The 25,131-nt window shown below is 36.0% G+C and overlaps 5 protein-coding genes across 9 annotated transcripts in view; 3 read left to right on the top strand and 2 right to left on the bottom strand.

Moving 5' to 3' along the window:
- LOC125191112 (rhomboid-like protein 14, mitochondrial) overlaps positions 1–236 on the top strand; it is a 2,687-nt gene extending 2,451 nt beyond the window's left edge. Inside the window, exon 4 of the mRNA XM_048088575.1 lies at positions 5–236. The gene's annotated coding sequence lies outside the window, so the exon portion shown is untranslated. The remainder of the gene's footprint in view (positions 1–4) is intronic.
- Positions 1–3,886, bottom strand: part of LOC125191111 (eukaryotic translation initiation factor 2 subunit gamma-like) — a 4,686-nt gene extending 800 nt beyond the window's left edge. Inside the window, exons 1-9 of one of the 3 annotated variants that reach the window (XM_048088571.1) lie at positions 3,731–3,886; positions 3,154–3,283; positions 2,952–3,013; positions 2,524–2,636; positions 2,341–2,443; positions 1,936–2,163; positions 1,565–1,783; positions 987–1,247; positions 426–882 (exon numbers count right to left, since the gene is read on the bottom strand). In XM_048088571.1, coding sequence (XP_047944528.1) covers positions 580–882; positions 987–1,247; positions 1,565–1,783; positions 1,936–2,163; positions 2,341–2,443; positions 2,524–2,636; positions 2,952–3,013; positions 3,154–3,259 — 1,395 coding nt within the window. In that variant the 5' untranslated portion in view covers positions 3,260–3,283; positions 3,731–3,886 and the 3' untranslated portion in view covers positions 426–579. Of the gene's footprint in view, positions 1–425; positions 883–986; positions 1,248–1,564; positions 1,784–1,935; positions 2,164–2,340; positions 2,444–2,523; positions 2,637–2,951; positions 3,014–3,153; positions 3,284–3,730 lie in introns of those variants that run through there. The other 2 variants (XM_048088573.1, XM_048088572.1) reach the window with 2 other exon arrangements.
- A 2,650-nt stretch (positions 3,887–6,536) lies between these two features.
- On the top strand, positions 6,537–9,241 carry LOC125188509 (TBC1 domain family member 2A). The gene is made up of 7 exons (XM_048085380.1): positions 6,537–7,215; positions 8,005–8,121; positions 8,208–8,386; positions 8,463–8,556; positions 8,634–8,711; positions 8,794–8,895; positions 8,974–9,241. Exons 1-7 carry the CDS (start codon positions 6,739–6,741, stop codon positions 9,109–9,111), a joined length of 1,185 nt encoding a protein of 394 aa, XP_047941337.1. The 5' UTR covers positions 6,537–6,738; the 3' UTR covers positions 9,112–9,241.
- A 75-nt stretch (positions 9,242–9,316) lies between these two features.
- On the bottom strand, positions 9,317–16,372 carry LOC125188508 (protein ENHANCED DOWNY MILDEW 2-like). 2 transcript variants are annotated; one of them, XM_048085377.1, is made up of 19 exons: positions 16,244–16,372; positions 15,724–16,159; positions 15,553–15,649; positions 15,390–15,443; positions 15,153–15,295; positions 14,675–14,771; positions 14,430–14,528; positions 14,086–14,333; positions 13,908–13,997; positions 13,374–13,799; positions 13,130–13,277; positions 12,649–12,750; positions 11,428–11,520; positions 11,198–11,239; positions 10,633–10,743; positions 10,156–10,227; positions 9,942–10,060; positions 9,811–9,874; positions 9,317–9,725 (listed from the first exon to the last, which is right to left on the bottom strand). In XM_048085377.1, the coding sequence occupies exons 2-19, from the start codon at positions 16,152–16,154 to the stop codon at positions 9,414–9,416; spliced, it is 2,748 nt and encodes a 915-aa protein (XP_047941334.1). In that variant the 5' UTR covers positions 16,155–16,159; positions 16,244–16,372; the 3' UTR covers positions 9,317–9,413. The 2 variants fall into 2 exon arrangements, with proteins under 2 accessions (XP_047941334.1, XP_047941336.1); XM_048085379.1 differs by lacking the exon at positions 13,908–13,997.
- Positions 16,373–16,483: 111 nt separating this feature from the next.
- LOC125189140 (BTB/POZ domain-containing protein At2g04740) lies at positions 16,484–20,685 on the top strand. 2 transcript variants are annotated; one of them, XM_048086376.1, is made up of 6 exons: positions 16,484–16,945; positions 17,057–17,214; positions 17,452–17,762; positions 18,928–18,964; positions 19,038–19,171; positions 20,199–20,685. In XM_048086376.1, the coding sequence occupies exons 1-6, from the start codon at positions 16,510–16,512 to the stop codon at positions 20,596–20,598; spliced, it is 1,476 nt and encodes a 491-aa protein (XP_047942333.1). In that variant the 5' UTR covers positions 16,484–16,509; the 3' UTR covers positions 20,599–20,685. The 2 variants fall into 2 exon arrangements, with proteins under 2 accessions (XP_047942333.1, XP_047942332.1); XM_048086375.1 differs by having other exon boundaries at positions 17,057–17,762.
- Positions 20,686–25,131: the final 4,446 nt, after the last annotated feature.

The raw sequence follows: 25,131 nt of genomic DNA, 5'->3' as shown, positions 1-25,131 counted from the left end.
AGAGTCCAGAGATTTGGTAGATGGTGATACAATCTGCAGTGGAAGTTTGGCAAGAGGTGAGATTAGTCCAGAGATTTGGTAGATGGTGATACAATCTGCAGTGGAAGTTGGCAAGAGGAGAGATTACTCGATATTGGCTGGATTTTAAACATACTCATGAATTTTTATTTTTTTTGTATGTATTTCGACTATGTTATTTCATGTATAGAAAAATGCTTAAATCTTGTTATGTTCTATGGAATGGTGCGATTAATCTCTGAACAATTAAGATTGAACAAAATAAACACTATTCGAGTCTTGATAGCAAAATGCGAGCCAATGTAACATAATGCGTTTGGATTAACCAACCCCATTGAAGAGGATTTGCTTAGAATGCAATGATTTGGTAGTTAGTAACTGAGCATCTAGAATGCATAGAAAACAGCTGAGACAACAATTTGAACTCCAAAAGGTAAAGAAAATCATCACAATAAAAGTATCCAAGACTCTAGGCAATCTTTTCTACTATAACGAACAAAAATTGTTCCCTGCAATTGTCAGCCCTCCCACATTTCATTTCCTTGCTTATTGGAGACCTTTTTAGATGGGGCAGGGTGGAACATCTAAAGTGATGCCAGCTTGAATTTGACCCCAGCCAATCAGACGCCAATGCCTATCAATTCTTCTACTCAAAGCAATTTTTTCTCCTTTACTGGTGCACACAGGTGAAGTGAGCTGCAGCTTTGCAAACACATTCTTGACAGCGACAACACGAGCTCCAGTTGACATTGATCCTATGTTCAACATTAGCATCTCTCCCTTTGTCAGCTTTGTCACCTTACCCTGCCTCTCTGTGTCCTTTGTCCTGACACCCAGCAGCCGTCTCAGCAGAAAGAAATTAACCTGGGGGTTGAACGGATAAGTTTACAACGTTACCAAATCATTCCATAACAGAAAAAATCACTAGCACAAAATCAAAGACAACTTCTACCAGGAGATGCCCTTACCTCTAGCTCCACATATACTTCAGGTAGAGAACCAACTTCTCCAAGAACCTGGCCGACCAACCTATCAGCACGAGTAAGTGTGGGGTCCATTGTTGTTCCAACTCCAATAAGGCCTCCAGGTACAGCAAATTGTAATTCATTCTGCTCAGCGTACAAGGATACTATCCTGGAGTATATAGGTGTACACCTGATGTTATCATTCTCATCTTTGACAACAATACCAGGACGGACCTCAATAAACTGATTTACTTTCAACACACCCTGCAAGTAAAATTCGATGGCTCCATTACATTAGCACCTTAGATGACTAGGTTGCATGTAGAAACTGTTCACTTAAGATACAGGAGAAAACAATGTTATGCGACTAGGGTAAATCAGTGTAATTGGACTGTTAATTTCTAGGCTTGTATTAACAGAAAGATGTATATGCAACTAGTTCAGAGAGAAAAAATGACCAAAGGAAGGATATACGTTAATCTTCTAGAATACTCTTTACACAAGTTTACATGCAATTAGATCAGAGAAAAAATGACAGAGACAAGATATCGGATGCCGGAATTACACATACAAGACTATACCTTAAGAATACTGCCACCAGCAACACCACCTTTAATTTCATCAACTTCAGACCCAGGCTTATTGACGTCGAAAGACCTGATCACAATCATATTTGGTGGCGATATGAAGTTCCTCTCTGGGATTGGGATTTTTTTTACGATATATTCACATACAACATCAATGTTATATTTCAGTTGAGCAGAAATTGGAACCACTGGCGCATTATCTGCAACAGTCCCCTGTGGAGAGAATTTGAAAGATGGCATTATTAAATGTAGTAGAGAGAGAAAAAGAGAATAAAGGAAAAGAGAGGATAAAGTTTTTATGTTGCAAGTAGCTTGGGCCAGAGGTCGTATAATTAATCGACATTGCATCAGGAGCAAAAAATGACCTGAATGAACCTCTGAATGGCTTCATGCTGGTTGATGGCGACATTTTCCTGAACAAGATCAACCTTATTTTGAAGTATTATGATATGTTGGAGACGCATGATTTCCACAGCAGCTAAATGTTCTGATGTCTGAGGCTGAGGACAACTTTCATTGGCAGCTATCAAAAGTAATGCTCCATCCATAATTGCTGCTCCATTAAGCATTGTAGCCATGAGAATGTCATGACCCTGTGGACAAATACAGCAATAGTTAATCCAGACAAATTTAAGACCAAAATCAGCATGATGACTGGAAAAAAATCCAAAAGAAATTCGTGACTATGACAGCCTTACTCTAGGAGTAGACAAGAATACAAATACAAATACAGTTGCCGATGACAAAAAAAAACGCAAGAGAAACCTTACCGGACAATCAACAAAAGATACATGTCTAAGCAATTTCATCCTACAGTTCTCAAACCCAGGGACATCACACATTGGACTATCTTCTTTTCCACTCCCGTACGCCCTGAGAAAAATAAGAATATACTCAACAAGAGCCAGGATATGCAGTACAGCAATCAGACCCAGTCATAAGTCACATCTTACTTGTAACACATAGGCCGCGGGCATTGATCCCCTTCACACTTATATATCTTGGCATTGGCATACCCAAGCTTGATAGTAATATTACGTTCCAGTTCATTTTTAAAACGAACAGTCTGAAACAATGCATTCAAGAAGTTAATCTCTTTTTGCCTTCAATATAAAATTATTATTACATTCACAGAATTATAAGGGTTTTATATAAACCAAAAGGTCAAAAAAAATAACTTGACAAACCCAACTATCATGTCACAATATCTGCATCAACAACTTAAATCCTGGATATTCATCCATACTCAGTTTTGATACTGTTGATATACTTAACAAGTGCTCATCAAAATCACATACTACTACTAAACTTTTAATAGCAGAACAGAACAAATGCTTAAAAACTCACATAGTGAATGGATGTCTAAACAGTAGTGCAATACCTGGACACCAGAGATGGCCTTCACAACTGTTGACTTTCCATGAGCCACATGACCAATGGTGCCTGAAGGAGGAGCAAAGGGACTAAGCATTGAGAAATAAATACTACCCCAACACTAGCACATATAAAGACCACGCAAAAGGGAGTAAAAACATGTGATACTCTTAGGTAGCAAGACGAAGGTATTGGTAATACGAGCTCACCAATGTTGATGGTGGCCTGGCGAGAAATAACCTCAGGTGATAGTGGATTTAGTTTTGTTACATCCAGCTTGCTTAAATCCTGCTCCATCAAGCCCTTCCTCGACATTGTGGCAGCTCTTAGTAGATTGGTCTAACAAAGAGAAGAGAAATGATACGGATCAATTAGCTCTAACAAACAAAAGATAAGCCTATATGCATGCATAATTTTTCTACATGATGGCATTGTAGGGGCAAAAATGTCGAAGTAGCGTGGGGAATTAGTTGAATTCAGATCAAGAATATCAACCACTAAAACCAAATAAGCATGAATCATCGTGAGACATCTTTTATAAGAGAGAAACAGTTTTGATTCAGGATCTTGATTATGTGGCAACTAATAATCTCAACTACGGTTTCTATTTCCGTTACTCACAACTCTGTTCGAAAAATCATCTTCTTGGGTGCAGCGAAATAAATTAGTGAAAGGCAGGCAAATTCTGGAAATACTCCTCCGACTACTATAAACCCTCGTCTTTGTGGCTTCAAAATTGTAGTACTTGTTAATATATAAAATTACTAATTAAGAAGGCGGATTTACCTCAGATTTGGTGAATCGCAGTTTGGTGCTGCGTGTGCTATATCTCTTAGATCAACTGTGAAACGATTTTTTGTGTATTGGTGGAGAAGATGGAGATTGAAAGAGATGAGAAATAGCGTGCTAATGAGAAGCGGCGCTGACGCTGTAGATTTTATGGTTTTGATTTTTCCTTAATTTTCAATCCTCTTTTAGGTAATACAACCATTTAATTAGCCTTCTGAAAAGGCCCAAAATAAGTTGGTTGGATTTGTTGGACATCATGACATATTGTTTAAAATATATAAAAATATTATCATTTAAATAGTAATTTTTAGTTAACTTCTGTCAACCTCATAATCGAATTAATTAAATTACAATTGTTGTATATTTTTCGATTATCTAATGCAATTCAAATTTTGATGAAATTTATAAATATATAAAATGAGAGTTTTGGGAATAATTACAATGTCATTATTAATGTAAAAAGATTTTTATAATGTACTTACTATATTTTGGAAATAATTACATGAATGTGATTATAAATATAAAAAGATTTTTATAATATACTTGCTATATTATTAAATTTTAATACGTGTTATATAACCTAAATGATTAACTACCCACTAATGACATTCATTGTCACTTACCCACTAACCTATTAACTTTGGGATTTATATAGTCGTCAAATTATGAAGAGATTTTTCTTTTAATACTGCTACTCTTAATGGTTGATCATCAATGGTTGTTTATGTTGTTTTCCTTGCAGGTCCTTATGGTGGAAGTAATGTACGTTTTGAAGTATCGAGCTTAATTATGTGATTTTTTTTTTCCTTTTCTTTATGTTTTATTATGAAGTGTCAAATGTATAATTTTTTTTCCTTTTCTTTATGTACGTTTTTTAAGTGTCGAGCTCTATATGAATATTAGGTTGGTGGCAGCTCTCATTCATTTGTATTTCCTAGACGTGGTATGGGTGATAGCAGCTACACTGAAAGTAGACGATGCGGGGTATACTATTAGGGTATGCAACCAGTTTTTATTTTTATTTTTATTTTTTTTTCCAGCTAAATGCATGCATATTGATATCCGTTTTTAAATTTTTATATATGTTGACAAGCAGATTTTATATCAATAAATGCAAAATGTCAATATAATGCATGTACAATATTAATAAAACTATGTTGAAGTTTTTGTGTACGTGTGTTTCAATATCTATACCATTGTATTGATATTTTTAATAGACCATGTTGATATCAGAAAAACAACGAAAATGATCATATTTGTGATAGATTGACAAATTTACCCATTTAGTAATACTTTATATACTATTTATTAAAATTCATGAGATTTAATCTCATCTACTAATTTTAACATCAAACGGTGTAAGGGTTTTAGTTGTATATTGGAGTACTAAATGCATTTTTAACATGATACTATATATATATACTTTGGGATATTGGACTCTAAAATCATGAACTTTGCTCAAATTTTGGTATTTCCCATGAACTTTAAAATTGGCTTATAAAATCACAAACTTTACATTTTGTTTGTTATTTCCCATGACGGCTCAATCACCATATCCAACCAACTTCCGTGTATTTTTTATCCTATTTATCACTACTAAATCAACGTGATTTTCCATATAGTCTTTATCCTACTTGTCACGAACTTTAAAAGTAATCTAAAATAAACATTTCACGATTGCCACGTAGAATAAGATTTTTGCCAGAGATTTCTTATTTAGGCTGCCATGGGAAATAACAAACAAAATATAAAGTTTGTGATTTTTTAGACCAATTTTAAAGTTCATGGAAAATACCAAAACATGAGTAAAGTTCATGATTTTATGTACCAATATCCCATATACTTTCTCTATCCCCTAAAAATAGAAAATTTTGAAATGACACGGGTTTAAAATTGGTAAAGTAAGAGAGAGATAGAAATGAAAGTGTGTTAGTGGAAAATGGGTCTCGACTCATTAGAGATAAATAAATTTCCTCAAATAAAAAATTTATATTTTTAGATAATAGACTAAAAAGGAAATAGTTTCTATTTTAGGAGATGGAGTGAGTAATATTACTCCTACTATAAAAATATAACTTAATGGAGTTTCTATCAATAAATATTATTTGCCCATTCATAAATATTATTAAAACATTACATGTAAAATAATATAATATCATTATTTTTTTAGTTTCAATACCAATTTTTTAAATTTTCGGTTCCAACACCGATTACATCGTAATAATAATATTTGACAACAAAAAGAACAAGTTATTAGGGATTGAATGTAGACCTACCTGCCCAAGGTTTATCGAATCGACAGTTAACCGCGAAATCGTAACCGCCGATTACGGTTCTGAACCGAAACCGTGAATTTTAGAATCGTGGTTCGATCCAGGTTCCAAAATTTTTGAACCGAAACTGCGACCGAACCGCCGATTCTAAATGGAAACCGTGAAAAAGCCGCTGAAAAACCGTGAAACTGAGTCAGAGCTGTCAAAAACTGCCGATTCAAAACCATGAAAACCGTAAAAAAATCATCAAAAAACCGTTAGTTTAGAACCGAAATCGGCGATTTTGGAACCGTGGGCACCTCAAATTGGACGTACTCGTGACACTAAACTTAATGTCGTAAATACACATAAACAAAGATCCTCTACTTTTGGATTACATATTTAATCATATCCAATTTTCCAACCCTACTTAACGGGCTAATGTGGCTTTGAACTTTGTTGCATATAATTTCGGTATTGCTGCCTGGCCTGCATTCTTCCTTTAATCTTTAATTAATGAAAAATAAATAGTAGCAAAAAATGGAATTATTCAAATGCAGTAGAGTATTTCAAAGAAATAGAAACAAATCTCCACACCACGACTCTTCATGGTTTCTCTCTCTAGATTTTTAAGACTCCATTCAACGTGGGTGTGGCGTAACGATGTTTTTTTAATCGGTCTCTGATTTTGAAGCTACCAGAAAAGGGCTTGACCGTTTCCGATCGTTTTTCGTTTGAATTGATCTGAAGACGATGTACGGAGGCAGCAGAGTCGAGGGCAAGAGAGAGTATGAAGCTGAGATACCCGTATTGAGGCCGAGCATCCACTCGAGAAGGGCAAACATGATGGTGAAATTCCAAGATCTGTATGAATTCACCGTGGAAGGAAATGTGGATGATGTGAATGTGTTGAATGAGGTGAGAGAGAAAGTGAGGCAGCAGGGGAAGGTGTGGTGGGCTTTGGAGGCCGACAAGGGTGCCAATTGGTATCTTGAGAGCTTTGTTCCTTCCACTCTTCTTAAGTCTTCCCTAAAGTTCTCTACTTTGGTTAATGCCATCACTCTCAAGAAGCTTATCAGGAAGGGCATCCCCCCTAATTTGAGGCCTAAGGTCTGGTTTTCCCTCTCTGGTGCTGCTAAGAAGAAGTCCACGGTGCCGGATAGCTATTACAATGATTTGATCTCCGCTGTTGAGCATAAGGTTACCCCTGCAACCAAGCAGATTGATCATGTATGTGGCCTTTCCCTTTCTTTTTGGATAGAATTGATTGAATTGAATCGATGTTTTTATATATAATTTGACCTTTTGCAATCACAATTGATTATTAGGTTTATTTATGTCAGCACCTCTAGTTATAAGGGCAATAGGCTAGTAGCAATAGGCTTTGCACAACCAAGACACAGTTTTTATGGATAATCACTCAGATATTTGATTGTTTGGATAGAATAGATTGAATCGATGTTTTTATATATAATTTGACCTTTTGCAATCACAATTGATTATTAAGTTTATGTCAGCACCTCTAGTTATGGGCGGAGTAGTGCATACCATTATAAGGGCAATAGGCTAGTAGCAACCAAGGCAGAGTTTTTATGGATAATCACTCAGATATTTGAGTTTGATTTCCTAAATTTTGTTTGACATATGTAGGCAGCACTATAGATTGTGGTTGCAGTAGAAAAAGGGTGAAAATTATAGTCGTGTGCGGTGTGTCTGAATGTGGCCTTTCATTTTGCCTTTCATTTTGTGCATTGCTATTGCTTTACTTATAACTTGACCTTTTGCAATCACAATTGATTATTAAGTTTATGTCCACCTCTACTTATGGGAGGAGTAGTGCATAGCATTATAAGGGCAATAGGCTAATACCAATAGGCTTTGCACAACCAAGACATAGTTTTTATGGATAATCACTCAGATATTTGACTTTGGTTTCCTAACTTTTGTATGCACCATAGATTGTAGTTGCAGTAGAAAAAGGGTGAAAGTCGCGTGTCTGACCATTGTATTCTAGTACAGGATCTTCCTCGAACATTCCCTGGTCATCCATGGTTGGACACCCCAGAAGGGCATGCTTCTCTAAGACGCGTTCTTGTTGGGTATTCTTTCCGAGATTCTGATGTTGGTTATTGTCAGGTGATATTTTGCACCATACTAAGAGCTTAATATAAGTTCCTTCTTAAATTTTTAGTAATATTTTTGTTTTATATATTGTGCTGCAGGGTTTAAATTATGTTGCAGCACTACTGTTGGTTGTGATGAAAACTGAAGAAGAAGCTTTCTGGATGCTTGCTGTTCTCTTAGAAAACGTGTTGGTTAGCGATTGTTACACAACTAATTTATCTGGTTGCCATGTCGAGCAGAGAGTTTTTAAAGATCTCCTGACCAAAAAGTGCCCCAGGTTCTCCCATTTTCTTTTTGTTTGATCTGTAGCTAAGATATTGTGATTTACTGAAAGAAGATAGAAATTGATGCAGGATAGCTGCTCATCTGGGAGCTTTGGAGTTTGATGTTTCTCTTGTTTGCACAGAGTGGTTTTTATGCTTATTTTCTAAGAGCTTGCCTTCGGAGGTGAAAGTCCTTTTATTTGCTCTTCTACATTGCTGGATTGAAGTGGCTGTTCCATTAATAACATTTTTTCCATTCAGACAACATTGCGCGTGTGGGATGTTCTTTTCTACGAGGGAGCAAAGGTTTTGTTCAGTGTAGCCTTGGCAATTTTTAAGGTGAAGTTTATATAGTTGGGTTGAATTTCTGAATATGCAAACACGGGGAAGATTGAACTTGTGTCTTGTGATGAAAAAACAGATGAATGAAGAAGAGTTGCTGGTGACACATCATGTAGGTGATGTGATCAATGTAATACAGAGAAGTACTCACTACCTTTTCGATCCTGATGAATTGTTGACGGTAACTGACTCAGTTTAACTTATCTCTCTGTGACTGATTTTCTTGATCCGGACTCATGTGCCAAAACGACCTTTGTAGGTTGCGTTTGAGAAGATAGGGTTCATGATAACCACAAACATATCAAAGCAGAGAAAAAAGCAGGAGCCAGCAGTGATGGCAGCGCTTGATCAAAGAATAAGACGATTAAATTCCCTAAACGATGATGAGAAATCGTGATCTTGGACTTGGTGGGCTGTATCACAAGACAACTATTGTTGTAATTGTAAATTATGCATCCATACCCTCCTTGTTAAGAGAGCTCCTAAATAACTTGTTCTATTGTCTATTCACTATTCTTTATTTGGTAGCTTGGTGTTAATCGATCTATCATCTTCTACTCCTATTCCAGTTTGTGCTACTATGTGAGAGGTTTACGAGTATATAAGATGCAACACAATTTTCAGAATAAAGGATTGTGCTATACGACAGTCGACAGGTCACCTCCTACATATGTAGGATGAAAATAGTGCAGGACAAGTTTAAAATTCATCTGATGGTTCAGGAAGTTCTTCTAATATGTTGTTTATATCATTGTATGCAGCCGCAATACTGGAGAAATCACCATAGCAATCCTGATTTTCTTCCATCAAATAGTTAGAAACTGAACTTGCTCTAATTCCTCCTGACAATTCCATCTCTTGATTCTCGATCAAGTGGCTGCACTCCACAGCTACTTGTTTATGCCTGCCAGTCCAATCTGGTCGACTCCACAAGTATAAAGGCGGTGTGTCCAAGTTCCATTGTTCTATTTGCTGGTCATGCACATCTACTGATCCAGGAAGGTAAAATGACTGGCAGAATATCAAGACACACGCATTAGAGTTCCTGACTTGTCAATTTTAGATTCAAGTTTTTCATTTCTGAATCAATGCATACCTTGCCAGATAGGATTTTGTCATCTTCCCAAATAAGGTCGTATCGACTATTTTTCCTGTCCAATCTGTGACAGCCAACAAATTATAAGAAGGCAGAAAAATGAGAAGATGTGACTTGTTATCAATTCTTGCCTTTCAGTCTCTTTAGGAACTATGAGAATGAGAAGCTTTGGCCTGAAAGTTAGAGCTTTGTTTATGAATTGGTTTGCAAGGGATGCTTGGACTCCGAAAGGAGGATTTAGGCCAATGATCTAGCAAAAGACCAGCAATGCTACGAGTCAAACTAAAGCAACAACACAGGAATGTTCTTCAACACAGATTTTGCCACTTCAAAAATGCCTGTTACCAGTTTAGACCCTTCAGATAATTCTTCCGCACCAACAGTCATCCAATCCTTTTTCTCGAAATTGAAGTCATTCTAGGAACAAGATTTGTAACATGGTCAGATTGCAGGGTGAATCAGTAAATAAAGATAAAAGTACATATGAGAGCAAGATGGTTAGACCCTAAACAGAACCCTGACACAAATTTGTCCAGCCAAGACAGATGGTCATCACTTAAAACGCCAAAAAATATGATTGAACAGATTATGAAACTCAATCGTATATTTTACATTCTGGTACTTTTCCTTATAGCAATGATAATAATTCATATGGTGTGGTGCACACCTCAAAATGGAATTCGTACTGATTATCAGCTATGTCAATTCATGTTACTATACATATCTCACGCATGCAATGCACAAAGTAAAAGAAACAAAAAAACGTGTTATAACTTTAGTTGCTTGTTGCTGAAGTCAATATAGACCCATCAGAATGCCTACCCTCGTCTGTATGATATCATAATTTTTGAAGTAGCACCTTTTCCCCATGCTATCGAGTTCTTCCTTCATAAAGCAGCTAAAATCATTTGATCCACAGCTGAAATCGACAATCTGTATTTGATATTAGGTTTAATCCCGAACATATTACCAAGATGTTAGATATTCTCTATCAGAACAATTACATGACTTGTGAGGTCTTACATTCTATTAAGACCCACTGACTAAACATCACATTTCAATCTCTCAACCATCCGGTGAGCAATTGAAAAGAATAATCCCAAACTTATGCCTCAATGAATACAACGATTGCTTGTATTCAACTATATATAAGACTCTAAACTCTACAGAGTACAAACATAAATTTTATGATATACAGAAGTAACTCCGAACATAAGAGCATGATGAGATCTTCTAACTGGTACATGCAATTTTAGTACAGTTGGTAATTAAATTAATCAATTTGGTTTCATTGAACATATTATAGTGACAAAAGCATATTCCTGAAGTATATAGCACAGTCTTAGAATTGTATCATACAATTGATGAGGCCATAAACTGTTCTTACCATATCACCATCTTGAACATACCAACGCAGCCGATTTACAACCTGCATATATGACCTAATGATTACATGCAACCTATGATAAATAAATTACAAGGGTACACCGGCAACAAAATAAAGTCTTACGTTGAAAAGGAATTTTCCTTTTCCGCTCTTTCTCTGGTGGAACTTTCTACTCGAGAAGGAGAAATATTTTTATTTAATTTTTTAAGGAACCATAAATCTATCCTCACCTGCTTTAGCTTGTCTACATTCGTGAAGTGCCGACCGAAAGAGGTATAACGCACACCATGGATAAATGGAGCAAGATAGACAGCTAGCTTCTTCTGGAAAACATATACCAAAGATAGCAATAACTTATAAGCCTAAGTTCCAGGTTGAGAATGTCATATAAAACAACCAGAAAACAAGATGCATATAATTTACATTGCACTTAAACATATGGCAAGTGAATATATTATCTAACAATATTTTAAGGAAAATCTCAAAATATATCTGACCCAATATCTTTGAGTTCATTTAAAAACACCCATGAGTAGCTTTACATACAAAACAATGCCATCTATCTGAATGTGTTTTAAGGATGGAAAATCAAAATTGGTCGAAGGGCGGAGCCAATGTATAGGTAGGTGGGGCATATGCCCCCCTCAAATTTCCCCACATACATATATACATCTATACTTTCACTCCTATAAACATATACACCTTTTATTTACTAAATGCCCCTTCTCAAATTTTCCAAACTTTTCTATATATATTTTTGCCCCCCTTAAGACTATTTCCTGGCTCCGCCCCTACTCCTGGGTGACAAAAAATTGTTAAGTGAAGAAAATGTGAAAAAAAAGGGTCATCCTACAAGTGGCCCAAGAGAGAGACCCAACTCGACAAAGATAATTGTATGAATTAAGGTTCAAGAATAGGATTTGGAGATCAGCTCGTATAGCATAAAACATGTTACTCTATAGCCTCTAACTTTTGTTCATAGAACAATCTGCAAAGGAGCAACATTCATTTCTCAGGGGCTGCTCTACTCATTATAAGGGCAGAAGACATAACCCTTTTGGAGTTAATGAAGTTTCATGTTTCTTCATCTCTTCCTTCCTTTTTCTCTTACTTAGCTCTTTCTTTCTAGGAGTATATGCAACTTGAGGAGCACACAATATCTACCACTACCTACATTCCAGGAGATTGTTCCAGTCTCTCAGTCATTTTGTCGAATACTTGCAAACCTTGGTATTTAGTTTCAATTTATATCCAATCCAGTTCTTATATCAAAGTTATTCTCTTCCAGCCTTTGACTCCATATCAGATTGTGCACCACAAATAGAAACTGCTAAAGAAACCCGCAACCCTGTAGAAATGCATCACGACCTGCTCTAATCTTAATCTCCTTGGTAGGGTGTAACATAATGCTGGACAGCTTTTATTACTAGTTATGTCATAACGGTATAGACCTTCCATTTGATTATCTGAGTAAGAATAGCAGGCTCGCAAACATCCATTGCATCCTTAACAGTACCTCCTTCATGTAATTTCTGTAGAGCTCCACGGATAGCCTAGAAACCAATAAACAAGTTAAAGGAAAAAAAGTTAGATCCAGCAGATTCCTAAGACGAATATGGAATATCCACAAATAGGATATGAAGAAAAGGGCATTTCCACTATCTCAAAATATATAAACTTCCATTGAGAAACCTTTTCCATGTTGCAGCTGAGAATACCTTAGCAATTACCAGAAATTCGCCAAATAACTTTGCATAAGAATACTGTGAAGATAGGTGCCTCATATCAAATTCGTTCATCACCGAAAGAAAGTGCAAAACAGTTATGGGATTAAATTTGAGGAGTGACATCAGACATAAACGCTAGCTGTATGCTTCGCCTAAATGCATTATGACAACTACTGGGCCCAATTAGGAGAGAATTAAAATAAACCTGCACCGAGAGCTCTATCTTTCCCAAGGTTATTGTCTTATTAACTTGGAAATATGTGGAGGAATCATGCGAACATTTCCTCCTTTGGTCTGCAAGAAATTCTTCCTTGTTAAAGGAAGAAACAGAATCTTCCATTAATTTGTGTATCCTGCAAATGGAAGAGACATTCAAGCAAAAAATACTCTACAGAGACAAACATCAAGAACAACTACATCGGCTAATAGCCAAATATACAGGTCATCACCGGTTTTTCATTTCTGCAGTTCTCAAAGTTGCAGCAGTTCCAGTCGGGGGATTTTCAGCTGCATCCTTTTCAGGAATTCTTGTCATACTTGATATTGACATCCGCTTACCACATATCTGGTTGTTCTTGATCGTGGAAGGCTGCTCCAGATTTCTGCATCCAGGATGACCAACATTTATCCTGCTTGAACTCAAGTTCTGTTTTGAAACAATTCCAGGTTGATTTATCCTATTTTTATTTATAGGATCACCACTCAAAATATCACCAGATGTTCCTTTGGAATTTTTTTCTACTTTATCTTCATCTAGTAGACTTCCAAATGCCTTACTCCTTGTAGAATGTTGCCCTATTTTTCCATCATCATCATCTGGGAATAGCAAATGATCCCTTCGCGGAGTGAGAATTTTACGCCAGATTTTATGATCCCTGAATAGAATATATTTAGATATATATATATATATATATATATATATATATGATTTGCAAAAATTCAGGGCAATTGAGTAAATCATGAAGGAAATGAAAGATTTATACCTGCAATATATCAAGATTCGATTGTTCAAAAGACCTGTCCAAGCCCTTTGAGGGATGTTATTGGCATCATCTCGATGAAACAATATAGAACTGAAAATTTATTAACAGTTAAGATCTCAGACATATCTCAACAAATTAGCACCCAAACGAACATAAGTAACTACAACTTATGGGCAACCTTGGCAAGCATTTACGGTGGTATGCCTTTGGACAGCGTCTGCATATTGCGAATTGCATCTCAGGTAACTTTTTATCTTCTCCTAGCTTACAAACATTACATTTATGAGCAGGGCATGTGAATGAATCTCCAGCTTTTATTTTATTTTTAAATACTTGAGCTTGATAGTCATTTCTGGGGAAGAGCAGCTCTGATAAACAGTCTGGATGATAGAAATGCCCACATGTTGCCGAGACACAAGGGAAGACCTTATAAGATAAGATAGACAACATTTATATTAGCAACACTCTGTAGATATGGAATGCAAGAGTGTAAATTGTCTCTAAACAGGCAACAAGTTGCACCTCAGCCCCAGAAGATCTATCAGAATTTCCCAGCCTCCCACAAATATAACATTGATGACGTTGATGTTTGCAATTCTTGCAGAGAAAAGTATCAATTGCCTGCTCAAAAAACCTCTCCTTTCAGATCCGTGATAAATAGAGCTGGAACTAGAACTACAGCATCCATTTCAAGAAAACCAACATTTTCTGCATGTGCAGCATGAAAAAGATATACGACAGAGGAAAGAAGAAAATGAGGAACTTACCTGGACTTGCTCACTGCTATAACAAAGAGATTCACATTTAGAATCAGCACCCGATTCTATAGTTGCATGAAATGATCGTATGCACCTTCCTTCACAGCTGAGTAGGAGTAAAGCAGTCACATCACAAGGCAATTTCAGCAAAAAAAACAAAAGTCATAGTGGCATACTAATTCATCTTTGTGCAATATGGACTTAAGAACTATTGAAATGCTTTTATAGTTTTCATATTGGCCGTCAAAGAATTTGATAGTACAATTTATTACACGAAGACCACTTTCTTAAATTTGTAAAAGAAAAAGACGAATACTCTAGGGTCTATAGCTGCAGAAATGACAACCACTTTGAACTGGCTTTTGGTTCTAACAAGTTATTGTATTGTGATGCTTATTGAAGCTGGCATTCCCCAAATTTAGTAGAAGGAGATGTGAATCTCATATCACTGATAGAGGAATTTTTATCTAACAAAATTGAATAGTACCCCAATACATTGCCACCATCATCACAGTATGCACAGACATTATCAAACAAATCATCATGGTCTTCATCACTTGAATAATTATGGGCATAAATGTCTTCATCATCATGAACTATAAACTTTGGTTTCTTCCTTGTCTTATTATCCTGTAAACAGAGCAATTTTGTACGAAATTAGCAAAAGGTAGACATGAAAGAAGTTTTTAAAACAGGTAAGGAGATTTAGGGAATGGGCTTGGACCTGACAGTAAGCTTTCCTCTTTTCAGGTATTTGAGAAAGAAAGGCATGCAAATTCTGTTTCATTCGCCATTATGAAAAAATACATAAAGATATACAAGATAGACCAACCACTGAAATGGAGCTTAAGAATATTATAAACTAATACAGCAGTAAGAACACAAACCTTAGTCTTTGCAATATCTTTGTCCCTTAGAGCAGCCTCTTTGATCAATTGCAAGTGGTCGGCAAGATCATTTGCAGAAGGTGGATCCTCATACGAACTAGAATGAGAAAAAAATCAAATGCAGGTAAACTGAGAATAAAAAAATGTAAACCTATAGTAAAGAGTGGCTACCTGAAGGTCTTCCCGAGATGTTTCCATAAGTCTTCCACGGATATCTCCTTGGAGCTCTTCTTCATAAAGTGGAGACAGTGAACTGTAATGAGGGCAGTTCTCGCAATGGATTCATAACCCCTATTTGGTTTTTGGAGCTTAATCCATCTCTCATAGTTGGAATCGCGCAGCACATAAATTTCGGGAATGGCACATGATAGTATAAACTTCCAGGCAGTAACCCTGGTATATATTCGTCCACAACCTTCATCAACCGCTCCCTTTAGAAATGTAGATTCAGTTGGTAGTGTCACCCCCCTTTGGCCACTGTCGTTGTCGTTCCATATAAGAGGTAGACTTGAAAATGAAATGAGATTTTCTTTGCTGTCAACCAAAAGATAATTAGTGGCGCAATCTGGAACAATCTCGCCTTCTTCATCCGATAATGCCATAACTGCTGAATTGAAAATGCATTAAAAAAGTAAGTGAGCAGGAACCAAGAGATTTTCTCTCTAGAATGTTAAAAGCAAATGTAGAAAACCTCAAATGCAGTTGTAGCAGGAGATGAGGTTATCGGTGAAAAACAAAAATATGTTTCTCGAAATCGCCACTGGAATTGATCCGGCGCGAGGCGTGTGTTGTGTAGAGTGGTGAGAGTGAGAGAGAGAGATAGTAGTACAAGTACTATATGTATGTATGTAGGGTTGGTGCCGGTGTGGTTAGGTAGGATAAAGTGAGTACTTTATATTTATTTATTTATTTGTATTAGCTACTATTGTGAGAGTCGCAAAGCAAATAGAGTGAGTGATGTTGTCGGAGTTAGACGATATAGATTTAGAGGCGGCGGACTTCCACTCCTCACTGCCGCTGAAGAAGGTTCCTTACGGCGACATTTTCGAGGCCTCCCGCGCCGGCGACGTGGGGCGCCTCCGCTATCTGTTGGAGTCAGGCGTCAACGTCAACGCCCGCGACCAATGGGATTCCGTCGCCCTCTACTACGCTTGCCTCGCCGGCCATCTCGATGCCGCCCGGATGCTCCTCGAGAGCGGAGCCATCTGCTCCGAGCACACCTTCGACGGCGACCGCTGCCACTACGCCGCCCTCAATCTCAAAGTGCGCAAGTTGCTCAAGTCCTTTGAGGCCCGCCCGCCGCCTCTCCAACCTCTACAGGCCGCGCTCAGAGACACTTTCTTCTCCTGCCAAGCCAATCACTTTCACTTCAATTTCACTTCTCTTCTACCAGGTCTCTATCCTAAACCCTGATTCAATTAATCCTGTTCCATGCCAAATTCACCCGATAACATAGTTAAGAATTGATTCAATCAATCCTAATACTACTACACATATTCACCAGGTCATTCATCACAAGGCGAGTCCAGTTCCTCCTACTGCCCCCCCGATATTGTATTCTACGTGCAAGGAAGACCTCTTGAAGCTCACAGGCTCATCTTGGCTGCCCGATCGCCCTTCTTCAATAAAAAATTTCAGACCGACTGGAAACAAAGAAATGAAGTTCGATTTTCACGGGAGAAGCTTTCTTATCCCTCTCTTTTTAGCCTTGTCCACTTCTTCTATTCTGATAGACTAGAGGTTGCTGTTGATGACATGGAAGATCTTGTTAGGATTTGCAAAGTTTGCAAGTGCCACTCTCTACAGACTCTTCTTGAGAAAGAAATGCATCATCAAAAACATGCAGACTACAAAGCTCTTACACAAATACAAGACTCTCAGAAGAGGTTCATCTTGCAGGGCATTTCGCTTCCTGAAGAAGATCGTCTCCCTGCTGCATTAAATCGAATCCTCCAAATCTCTCTTGCCAATTCACCCAGAGGACAAGGCATTGATACGGAGGACCTTGCAGATGTTTGTGTGAGAGTTGAGGATAAGATATTCCGATGCCATCGAGTTATCTTAGCTTCACGATCAGAATACTTTAAGGCCAGATTATCCCGAATAAAAGATTTCATTCAAGGCACTGACCCTTTACCACAGCAGTCTCTTCCTTGTCTTGATGAACATGACCTAAACGCAGAGACTTTCCAGAAAATGATTGAGTATATGTAAGTATTCTTCCCTCCATTCTCTGCACTCCCAATTTTATATCAACTGTGAGAGAAGCTAGACCTGAACCTGTGTATTAAGCATTTCATCAAGGATCCGTGACTGTGTAATTGCTAGGTGAACCACACATAATCAATCACCTTCATTGGATTTTTGAACTTCCTATCAAGGATCATAAGATTCGTGTTAAGTGTTACATGTGTGTCCGGTGGAAAAAGATATGCAAGTTCAAATAGGGAGGGGTTGCAGGGAAGGATTTTTCTTCTTTGATGCATATTCTTTCGTCTTATTCAACTTCAGTATTTAAGCTTTTAATATTACTCCCACCGTAGAACTTTTAAAGGGGCGTGACTTTTAATGCACAATTGGTAAAGTAAGAAAGAGATAGAAAGAAAAAGTGATTAAAGTGATGTTAGTGGAGAATGAGGCTCACCTAGAAAAAAAATTCCTAAAATAGAAAGTGCATAATTTTAAGGGATGGACTAAAATAGAAATAGTTCTTATTTTTAAGGGATAGAGGGAGTAGAAACTTTCCTATCTGAAATTATTCGAATCAAGATACTATAGCATCCATACATAGTCATCTCTATATCTCACTTGCATATACCAAACAAATACTTTCACCGTATTTGCTTGAATCTCTTTCATCACTGAGCCTTGCTTCCCAGTGCAGTGCCCATATCTATCCCATTAGATCCTATCAGAAGCACAACTCAACATACACAAGTTCCAAATTTGATCCACATGCTTAATATATGCTGTCTTTTTTGTTTATTTCTTACCTGGATATATGTGGTGAGTTCTAGGCAGATAATGGTTTTAAGTATTGGGTACATGTATATTCATTGTTATTGGATTATCAATTTTGTTAGGCATTTGTATCTATAACGAGAGAAGTTAGGTCAATTTGAGGCTTCAGTGACTTCATTTTACTAGTTCATACTTAATGTAGAAATTATTATCCAATTAGATATTATTTCTACCAACCAATCAACACCAGCACAAAGACCTCTTTTGTGTTGCCGGCTCCTTTTTGGTAATAAACTCTCTGATTTGTAATATCACGTTTTACCCATACTATACAAGTTAACTTCTTGAAAGGTCCAGTTGGTCCCAACAATTCTACTTAGGCTTCTATACTATTAAACATATTTGTCAATACAGGTATACTGATGGTCTAGTAGAGATAAACCCTGACCAGGTGCGCTTCATCTTTGTTCTGTGAACTGCACAATATATTTTCACCATCCTATTAAATCTTCAAAATTTTGCAGGCAGAAGAAATGTTTGATGCTGCTTCAAGATATTTGTTATTTCCTCTTAAACGGCCAGTTGCAGACGCTCTTCTGCCTCAGTTGGAGATGGTTTCCCCTGCAGAATTATGTCATTGGTTGCTATTAGCTGACATGTATGACTCACTAATTCTCTAATTTTCACCTTCTGTTTTGTCTTCTAAAAGATACTATCGTGTTCATATGTGAAAATTGGAAGTTTCTTCTTGTTCTTGTTTTAAAAAAAAAATTTGGTAGATAATAGCACATTGATAACAACTTTGGGGTGAAGGGTGTAATATTCCGTAAGCAATACAATTCCATTCTAACTGAACTGACAAGTTAATACATTGAATCCTCAATGATAGTCTGTATTGCCACTTGAACACGAATAAGGTTGGAGTTGGACACAGTCTTCTTTGGTGGAATTCATCATAAATGTTTATCAGTTTATCTAATATGTAGGTTCCCAGTGAGGAATCAAGCTTGTAAGGAGAGTGTTTAATCATTATGGAAGCACACATCTTACTGTAGCCATGAGTCCCTATGGGAGAAAATCACACTGCATTGATTGACCTTGTTCCAACTCACTAAATATCTAAGCAAACTTTGTTTAGTGCTACATCTGTTGTCCTTTCATTGTTCCACAAGATGAGCTGAAGAAATGTTGCTTGCCGTTGCCATCTTGTTGTGTCTCTTTTGAAAGTATAACACAACATGAAAAGTAGTCATAGCTCACTAGAATAACATGACCTTTTGTGCTACCACACTTGAGGGAATGGCAACATATATTGATCGTCAAACTAAACTAGGGTTTATGATATTGAAACACATATGTCATAACTCAGTAAAAGCCTGACCCTGCTTAATCCAGTATAGCTGATCCTTGTTTGGTAGTTGTCATCGATCTTGATATGATTAATCTCAAACTTGGTTCGTGATATTAATTTTGGCATGTCACTTAGTACTGCTGTTACTGGCTGTTGCACTTCATTTTGTCCTGTACTTTCCTGTAAAAACTAGAGCATATAGTTTTGGTTGCTCATTATAGATAATCAAATATTGGTAATTTGGTATATAACAAAAGTTGGCACTCCTTTTAATTTGTGGTTGAATCTTCTCTGTTTTTGTATTTTGCTGAATCGATTTTTGTTACATTTCAAGGTACGGTGTCTTAAAGATACGTGAATACTGCTTAGATGCTATAGCGCTCAACTTTGAAACTTTTGCTGAAACTCGTGAGTTTCGGGCAATGCTTTTGACTCTGCCGCCTCCATCCGGAGATTCTTCACTTCGGACAACAGCTCCAAGTGCACCGGGAGCTGAGGTAAATGTAGTAGAAGGAAATATCCTTGATGATTTGCGTGAGAAATGGCTTGAGGCTGAAGGTGCTGAGCTAGACAAAAGAGATGAAAGTGCATTGCTTTTTGACAAGCGCCTTGATATGCTCATGCTTGTGGCAAAGCAGGAGAAATCAGTCGAACATGAAGATAATGTTGACTCTTCTCCAGAGACTCTGTCCTCCTCCTCTGTTGTCATCAAGTCCGAGGTGCTTGAAAGATAGATTCTTGTGCTTTTATTCATTCCAATGGATTCATACGAATATTAATGATTTTACTATGAAAAGGAAATACAACATAAAATTGTCTAATACTCTCTCCATCCCACTTTAGGAGTCCCATTTGAGTTCAGCAAATATTTTAAAAAATATAAAAGAAAGTTGGTAAAAAAGTGATAGTGGAATGTGAGTTCTACTTTTATATAGTAGTAGTATTAGTTTTATAATAAAATGTGAATGGAAAAAAGTTAATGGAATGTGAGGTTTATTGCCAATCATAGAATATTTCAACCGGGATTCCTAAAGTTGGATATCAAAAATTGGGACGAAGGGGTTATTATACTCCATCCGTCCAATAAAGATGAGGTTCGCATATTTTAGATTTCTGAACTCGAAAAATACCACCATATGTCTCTAGCAAATTTGATAAGGTTTAAAAGTTTATTTTTGGCCTTTTTGTGAAATTTGTTGCCATGGAAAAACTTGAATTGAAATTAGAAAATATAGAATTTGATAAGGGACTCCCCATTCTTGAGTTTTCTTTGGGTAGGAGGTTTAATCTTCGGTCAATTGAATCGAAGGTTTAATTACTTGGAAGATTATTTCATTACCAAATTAATTTGTTCTTTGAAATTCTTCCTATGTTACCACATAGATTACATTTTATCTATATATACATACATGGGTGCGTTAGACTCCTTTGCACCCTAAGTGTTCTATTTCCTTCTTAATCTCAGCCCTTGGATCCTTGAATTGGATGGTTGTGATCAATGCATTATTAGTCTATAATGTTGCATTATTAGCCGTTGTGCATTATTAGAATGAAAATGTGCATTATTAGCTATAATGTGCATTATTAGTCGCTGTGCATTATTAGAATGAAAATGTGCATTATTAAATGACACGTGGCATTAATCTAACCGTCAGATGACAAAATCGTGGGGCTAGGATTAAGAAGGAAAAAGGACAAAAGATATGAAAAGGATTTGAATACGTATAAAAGACGAGTTTTGACCATATTTTGAATATTTGTGAATTTTGGGCAAAATTTTAAATATTTATAAATTTGAATTTTGATTGTAATTTTGTATTTAATTTGTGTATCATTATACCTTGAATTCATTCATGATATTGTAACCGCCAATTACTTATAATTGCATTAGTGATAATTCAATTTAAAAGTTTGACTGATGGAAGCTATAGCTGTCACGACCGCATTTTCTAAGGATAGAAAACACAGTTGGGCATTCTCGAAATTGGATTAACTCTTCGTCGTTTTTCTGAGAAACGGCCAAAGGCTACTGCCTTTGGATTTATTTAGAATATTAAAAAGGCCATAACTTTCTCGTTACTCGTGATACTTGACCACTACAGGAGGCTTTGGAAACCGTGTTCCATGGGTAACTTGTTGGGCATTCTCGAAATTGGATTATCTCTCCGTCGTTTTTCTGAGAAACGGCCAAAGGCTACCTTTGGATTTATTTAAAATATTAAAAAGGCCATAACTTTCTCGTTACTCGTGATAATTGACCACTACAGGAGGCTTTGGAAACCATATTCCATGGGTAACGGTTGGGCATTCTCGAAATTGGATTATCTCTCCGCCGTTTTTCGAGAAACGGCCAAAGGCAGGTGGCTTTGGATTTATTTAGAATATTAAAAAGGCCATAACTTTCTCGTTACTCGTGATACTTGACCACTACAGGAGGCTCAGGAAACCGTTTTCCAAGGGTAACAGTTGGGCATTCTCGAAATTGGATTATCTCTCCGTCGTTTTTCCGAGAAATGGCCAAAGGCAGCTGCCTTTTGATTTATTTAGAATAATAAAAAGGCCATAACTTTCTCGTTACTCGTGATAATTGACCACTACTTGAGGCTTTGGAAACCGTATTCCATGGGTAACAGTTGGGCATTTCTCGAAATTGGATTATCTCTCCGTCGCTTTTTTTCCGAGAAACGGCCAAAGGCAACTGCCTTTCGATTTATTTAGAATATTAAAAATGCCATAACTTTCTCGTTACTCGTGATAATTGACCACTACAGGAGGCTTTGGAAATCGTATTAAATGGGTAACAGTTGGGCATTCTCGAAATTGGATTATCTCTCCGTCGTTTTTCTGAGAAACGGCCAAAGGCAGCTGCCTTTGGATTTATTTAGAATATTAAAAAGGCCATAAATTTCTCGTTACTCGTGATAATTGACCACTACTTGAGGCTTTGGAAACGTTATTCCATGGGTAAATTTTCGAAATTGGATTATCTCTCCGCCGTTTTACTGTGGAAACACGTTTTCCCCTTGGTGCTAGATAAGTTAAAACAAATTATTCCCACCAACAAAAAAGCATAAACGTTAATTCAAGGACTTAGTCAACCATCTCACCTATTATTTATTCCGAGAGAACACGGATATATTTTTACTTATTTTTTAAACATAATAAGAGAGAATATTTAAAATATATATAGATTTGTTTCATAAAAACTAAGTAATACTAATACTCCACTCCTATATCCTTAATAAATACGTGATCAATTGATAACTTTGTTAACTTGCTAACTCATCAATGCGGTGTATTAAAAATGTCAACACGGTGACATCAAAATGTCAACACATTATATTGATCTCAACACGATAGACATTAAAATGTCAACATATAATTTTTTTGAACATCAATATAATGCGTTGACATTTTGATGTCACCGTGTTGACATTTTTAATACACTATATTGATAAATTAGTAAAGCTATTTTTGTTTACCCTTTTGGTCATTTTAAGAAATGACAACTATTGGATAAAAAAGTGCAGATCCTATTGAGGAAAAATGAGTCCAATCAAATGCAAACTTGTTGAAGAAGATTTAAAACACATTTTAATAGATGCACTATAATCTGCCTTTTGTGGAATGTTTTTTTTGGTTTTATGATTGCAGTATAGCAGGTGTGGCTCTGCTAACGAGGCGCCTCATATTGGTTTAGGGTTTCTATTTGCTAATTGGGCTCTAGTTTTGAGCTTTTAATATAGCGTATAATTTGAGTTTTTATAGTGGATTTATACATGATTAATGTTCTTTATAATTAAATAGAATTTATGTTAAACTCTATTATTATAATTATCATACTTTAAAGCTAGGTTCTAATTTAGACTTTAAATTTATTGTACTTTGTATATATTCCTAAAATCGAATTAAATTTCTTGACTATTTTTTATAACTTTTTGGTATATTGAAATTACCTTTAGATTATAATTATGTATAAAATTTTGTTTATATTTAATATTCAATCTCTATCATTTATAAATATACAATCCTACTATATATATATATACCTATTTAAATCCAAACCTAGCTTTATTTTGTTTCATTACGTATAAGTCTTATCTAAACTCATAGAAATTATGCATTAATATTATTTTAATTTTTTTATATATATTTCATAGATATTATTAGAAAAAATAAATGACCTCATTTAATTTTAATGGTATACATCCGTCAGAATTATATGATAACAATCAATACATAAATATATGTGAAAGTGTACTCGATTTTTTTCATATGATAATACACAATTAAACTTTATATAATTTTTATATTTATATAATAAACTGAATTTTTTTCTTTGTTTTCTACTCACACATATTTTCTTTATTTGTGTATCATATTCTAACTAACTCATACTACTCTTTATTTATTAGTAACACATCACTTCTTTGTCAATTATTTTACTCCACTTATATCATAAATCAAATTGTATGAAATTATTTATTGAATTTGAAATATTTGATTTAGGAATAAGTAAATTATTGATTTAGAGTGGGACAAGATAAGCATATACTCCCTCCGTCCCACAAAGATTGTCCCACTTTGACCGGGCACGGGTTTTAAGAAATCTAATGGAAAGTGAGTTGAAAAAGTTAGTGGAATGTGGGTCCTACTTTTATATATTAGTTTTATAATAAAATGTGAGTATGAATGAGTTAGTGGAATATGGGATCCAGTACCAAAAATGGTAAAAATTGAAATGAGACAAACTTTGTGGGACGGACCGAAATGAAAAAGTGGGACAATCTTTGTGGAACGGGGGTATTTGACAAGATAAGCATATTATTGGAAAAAAAAAACAAAAAATCAAAATATGAATTATAAAAATTAATCAAATTTCATGCTCCATCCACCCACAAATTATAGTCTCACTTTCCTATTTTTCATCCATCTACCGAAACTAGTCTCATACTAAAATTGAAAAGTTATTTCCATTCATTACTCATTTTTTATCTTTGTTTCTCCTATTTTGTCAACATTTTTCTTTCTCTTCCACTACATCAATGAGACTATTTTTGAGATATTAATTTTTTCGATAATTTGGGTTGAAACAAGACAAAACTGAAATTCAGGCAATGGACCATTCTCATACATTGAGAAATCAAATTCGAAGATGATGAAGACGATTGATCGCAGATTGAATCGGAGCAAAACTCAAATTGAAATGACACACGAACTTACGTGGTTCGGCCGTAGCCTACGTCCACGGAGAAACAAGATTCACA

The sequence above is a fragment of the Salvia hispanica genome, chromosome 5 (assembly GCF_023119035.1).
Source record: "Salvia hispanica cultivar TCC Black 2014 chromosome 5, UniMelb_Shisp_WGS_1.0, whole genome shotgun sequence".
Taxonomy (NCBI): domain Eukaryota; kingdom Viridiplantae; phylum Streptophyta; class Magnoliopsida; order Lamiales; family Lamiaceae; genus Salvia; species Salvia hispanica.
The sequence above is the reverse complement of the archived record's forward strand: the minus strand, read 5'-3'. Positions and strand labels throughout refer to the sequence as shown.

What these genes read in the sequence shown, in the direction of transcription:
- LOC125188509 (XM_048085380.1), top strand. Translation starts at nt 6,739, where the DNA reads ATGTACGGAGGCAGCAGAGTCGAGGGCAAGAGAGAGTATGAAGCTGAG. An exon ending in CTGATGTTGGTTATTGTCAG is followed by an intron (nt 8,122 to 8,207) that starts GTGATATTTTGC and finishes ATTGTGCTGCAG; the next exon opens with GGTTTAAATTATGTTGCAGC. An exon ending in ATCCTGATGAATTGTTGACG is followed by an intron (nt 8,896 to 8,973) that starts GTAACTGACTCA and finishes CGACCTTTGTAG; the next exon opens with GTTGCGTTTGAGAAGATAGG.
- LOC125188508 (XM_048085377.1), bottom strand. Translation starts at nt 16,154, where the DNA reads ATGGCATTATCGGATGAAGAAGGCGAGATTGTTCCAGATTGCGCCACT. An exon ending in CACCGTAAATGCTTGCCAAG is followed by an intron (nt 13,998 to 14,085) that starts GTTGCCCATAAG and finishes ATAAATTTTCAG; the next exon opens with TTCTATATTGTTTCATCGAG. An exon ending in ATGATATCATACAGACGAGG is followed by an intron (nt 10,228 to 10,632) that starts GTAGGCATTCTG and finishes TCTTGTTCCTAG; the next exon opens with AATGACTTCAATTTCGAGAA.
- LOC125189140 (XM_048086375.1), top strand. Translation starts at nt 16,510, where the DNA reads ATGTTGTCGGAGTTAGACGATATAGATTTAGAGGCGGCGGACTTCCAC. An exon ending in TTTCACTTCTCTTCTACCAG is followed by an intron (nt 16,946 to 17,056) that starts GTCTCTATCCTA and finishes CATATTCACCAG; the next exon opens with GTCATTCATCACAAGGCGAG. An exon ending in TAGAGATAAACCCTGACCAG is followed by an intron (nt 18,965 to 19,037) that starts GTGCGCTTCATC and finishes AAAATTTTGCAG; the next exon opens with GCAGAAGAAATGTTTGATGC.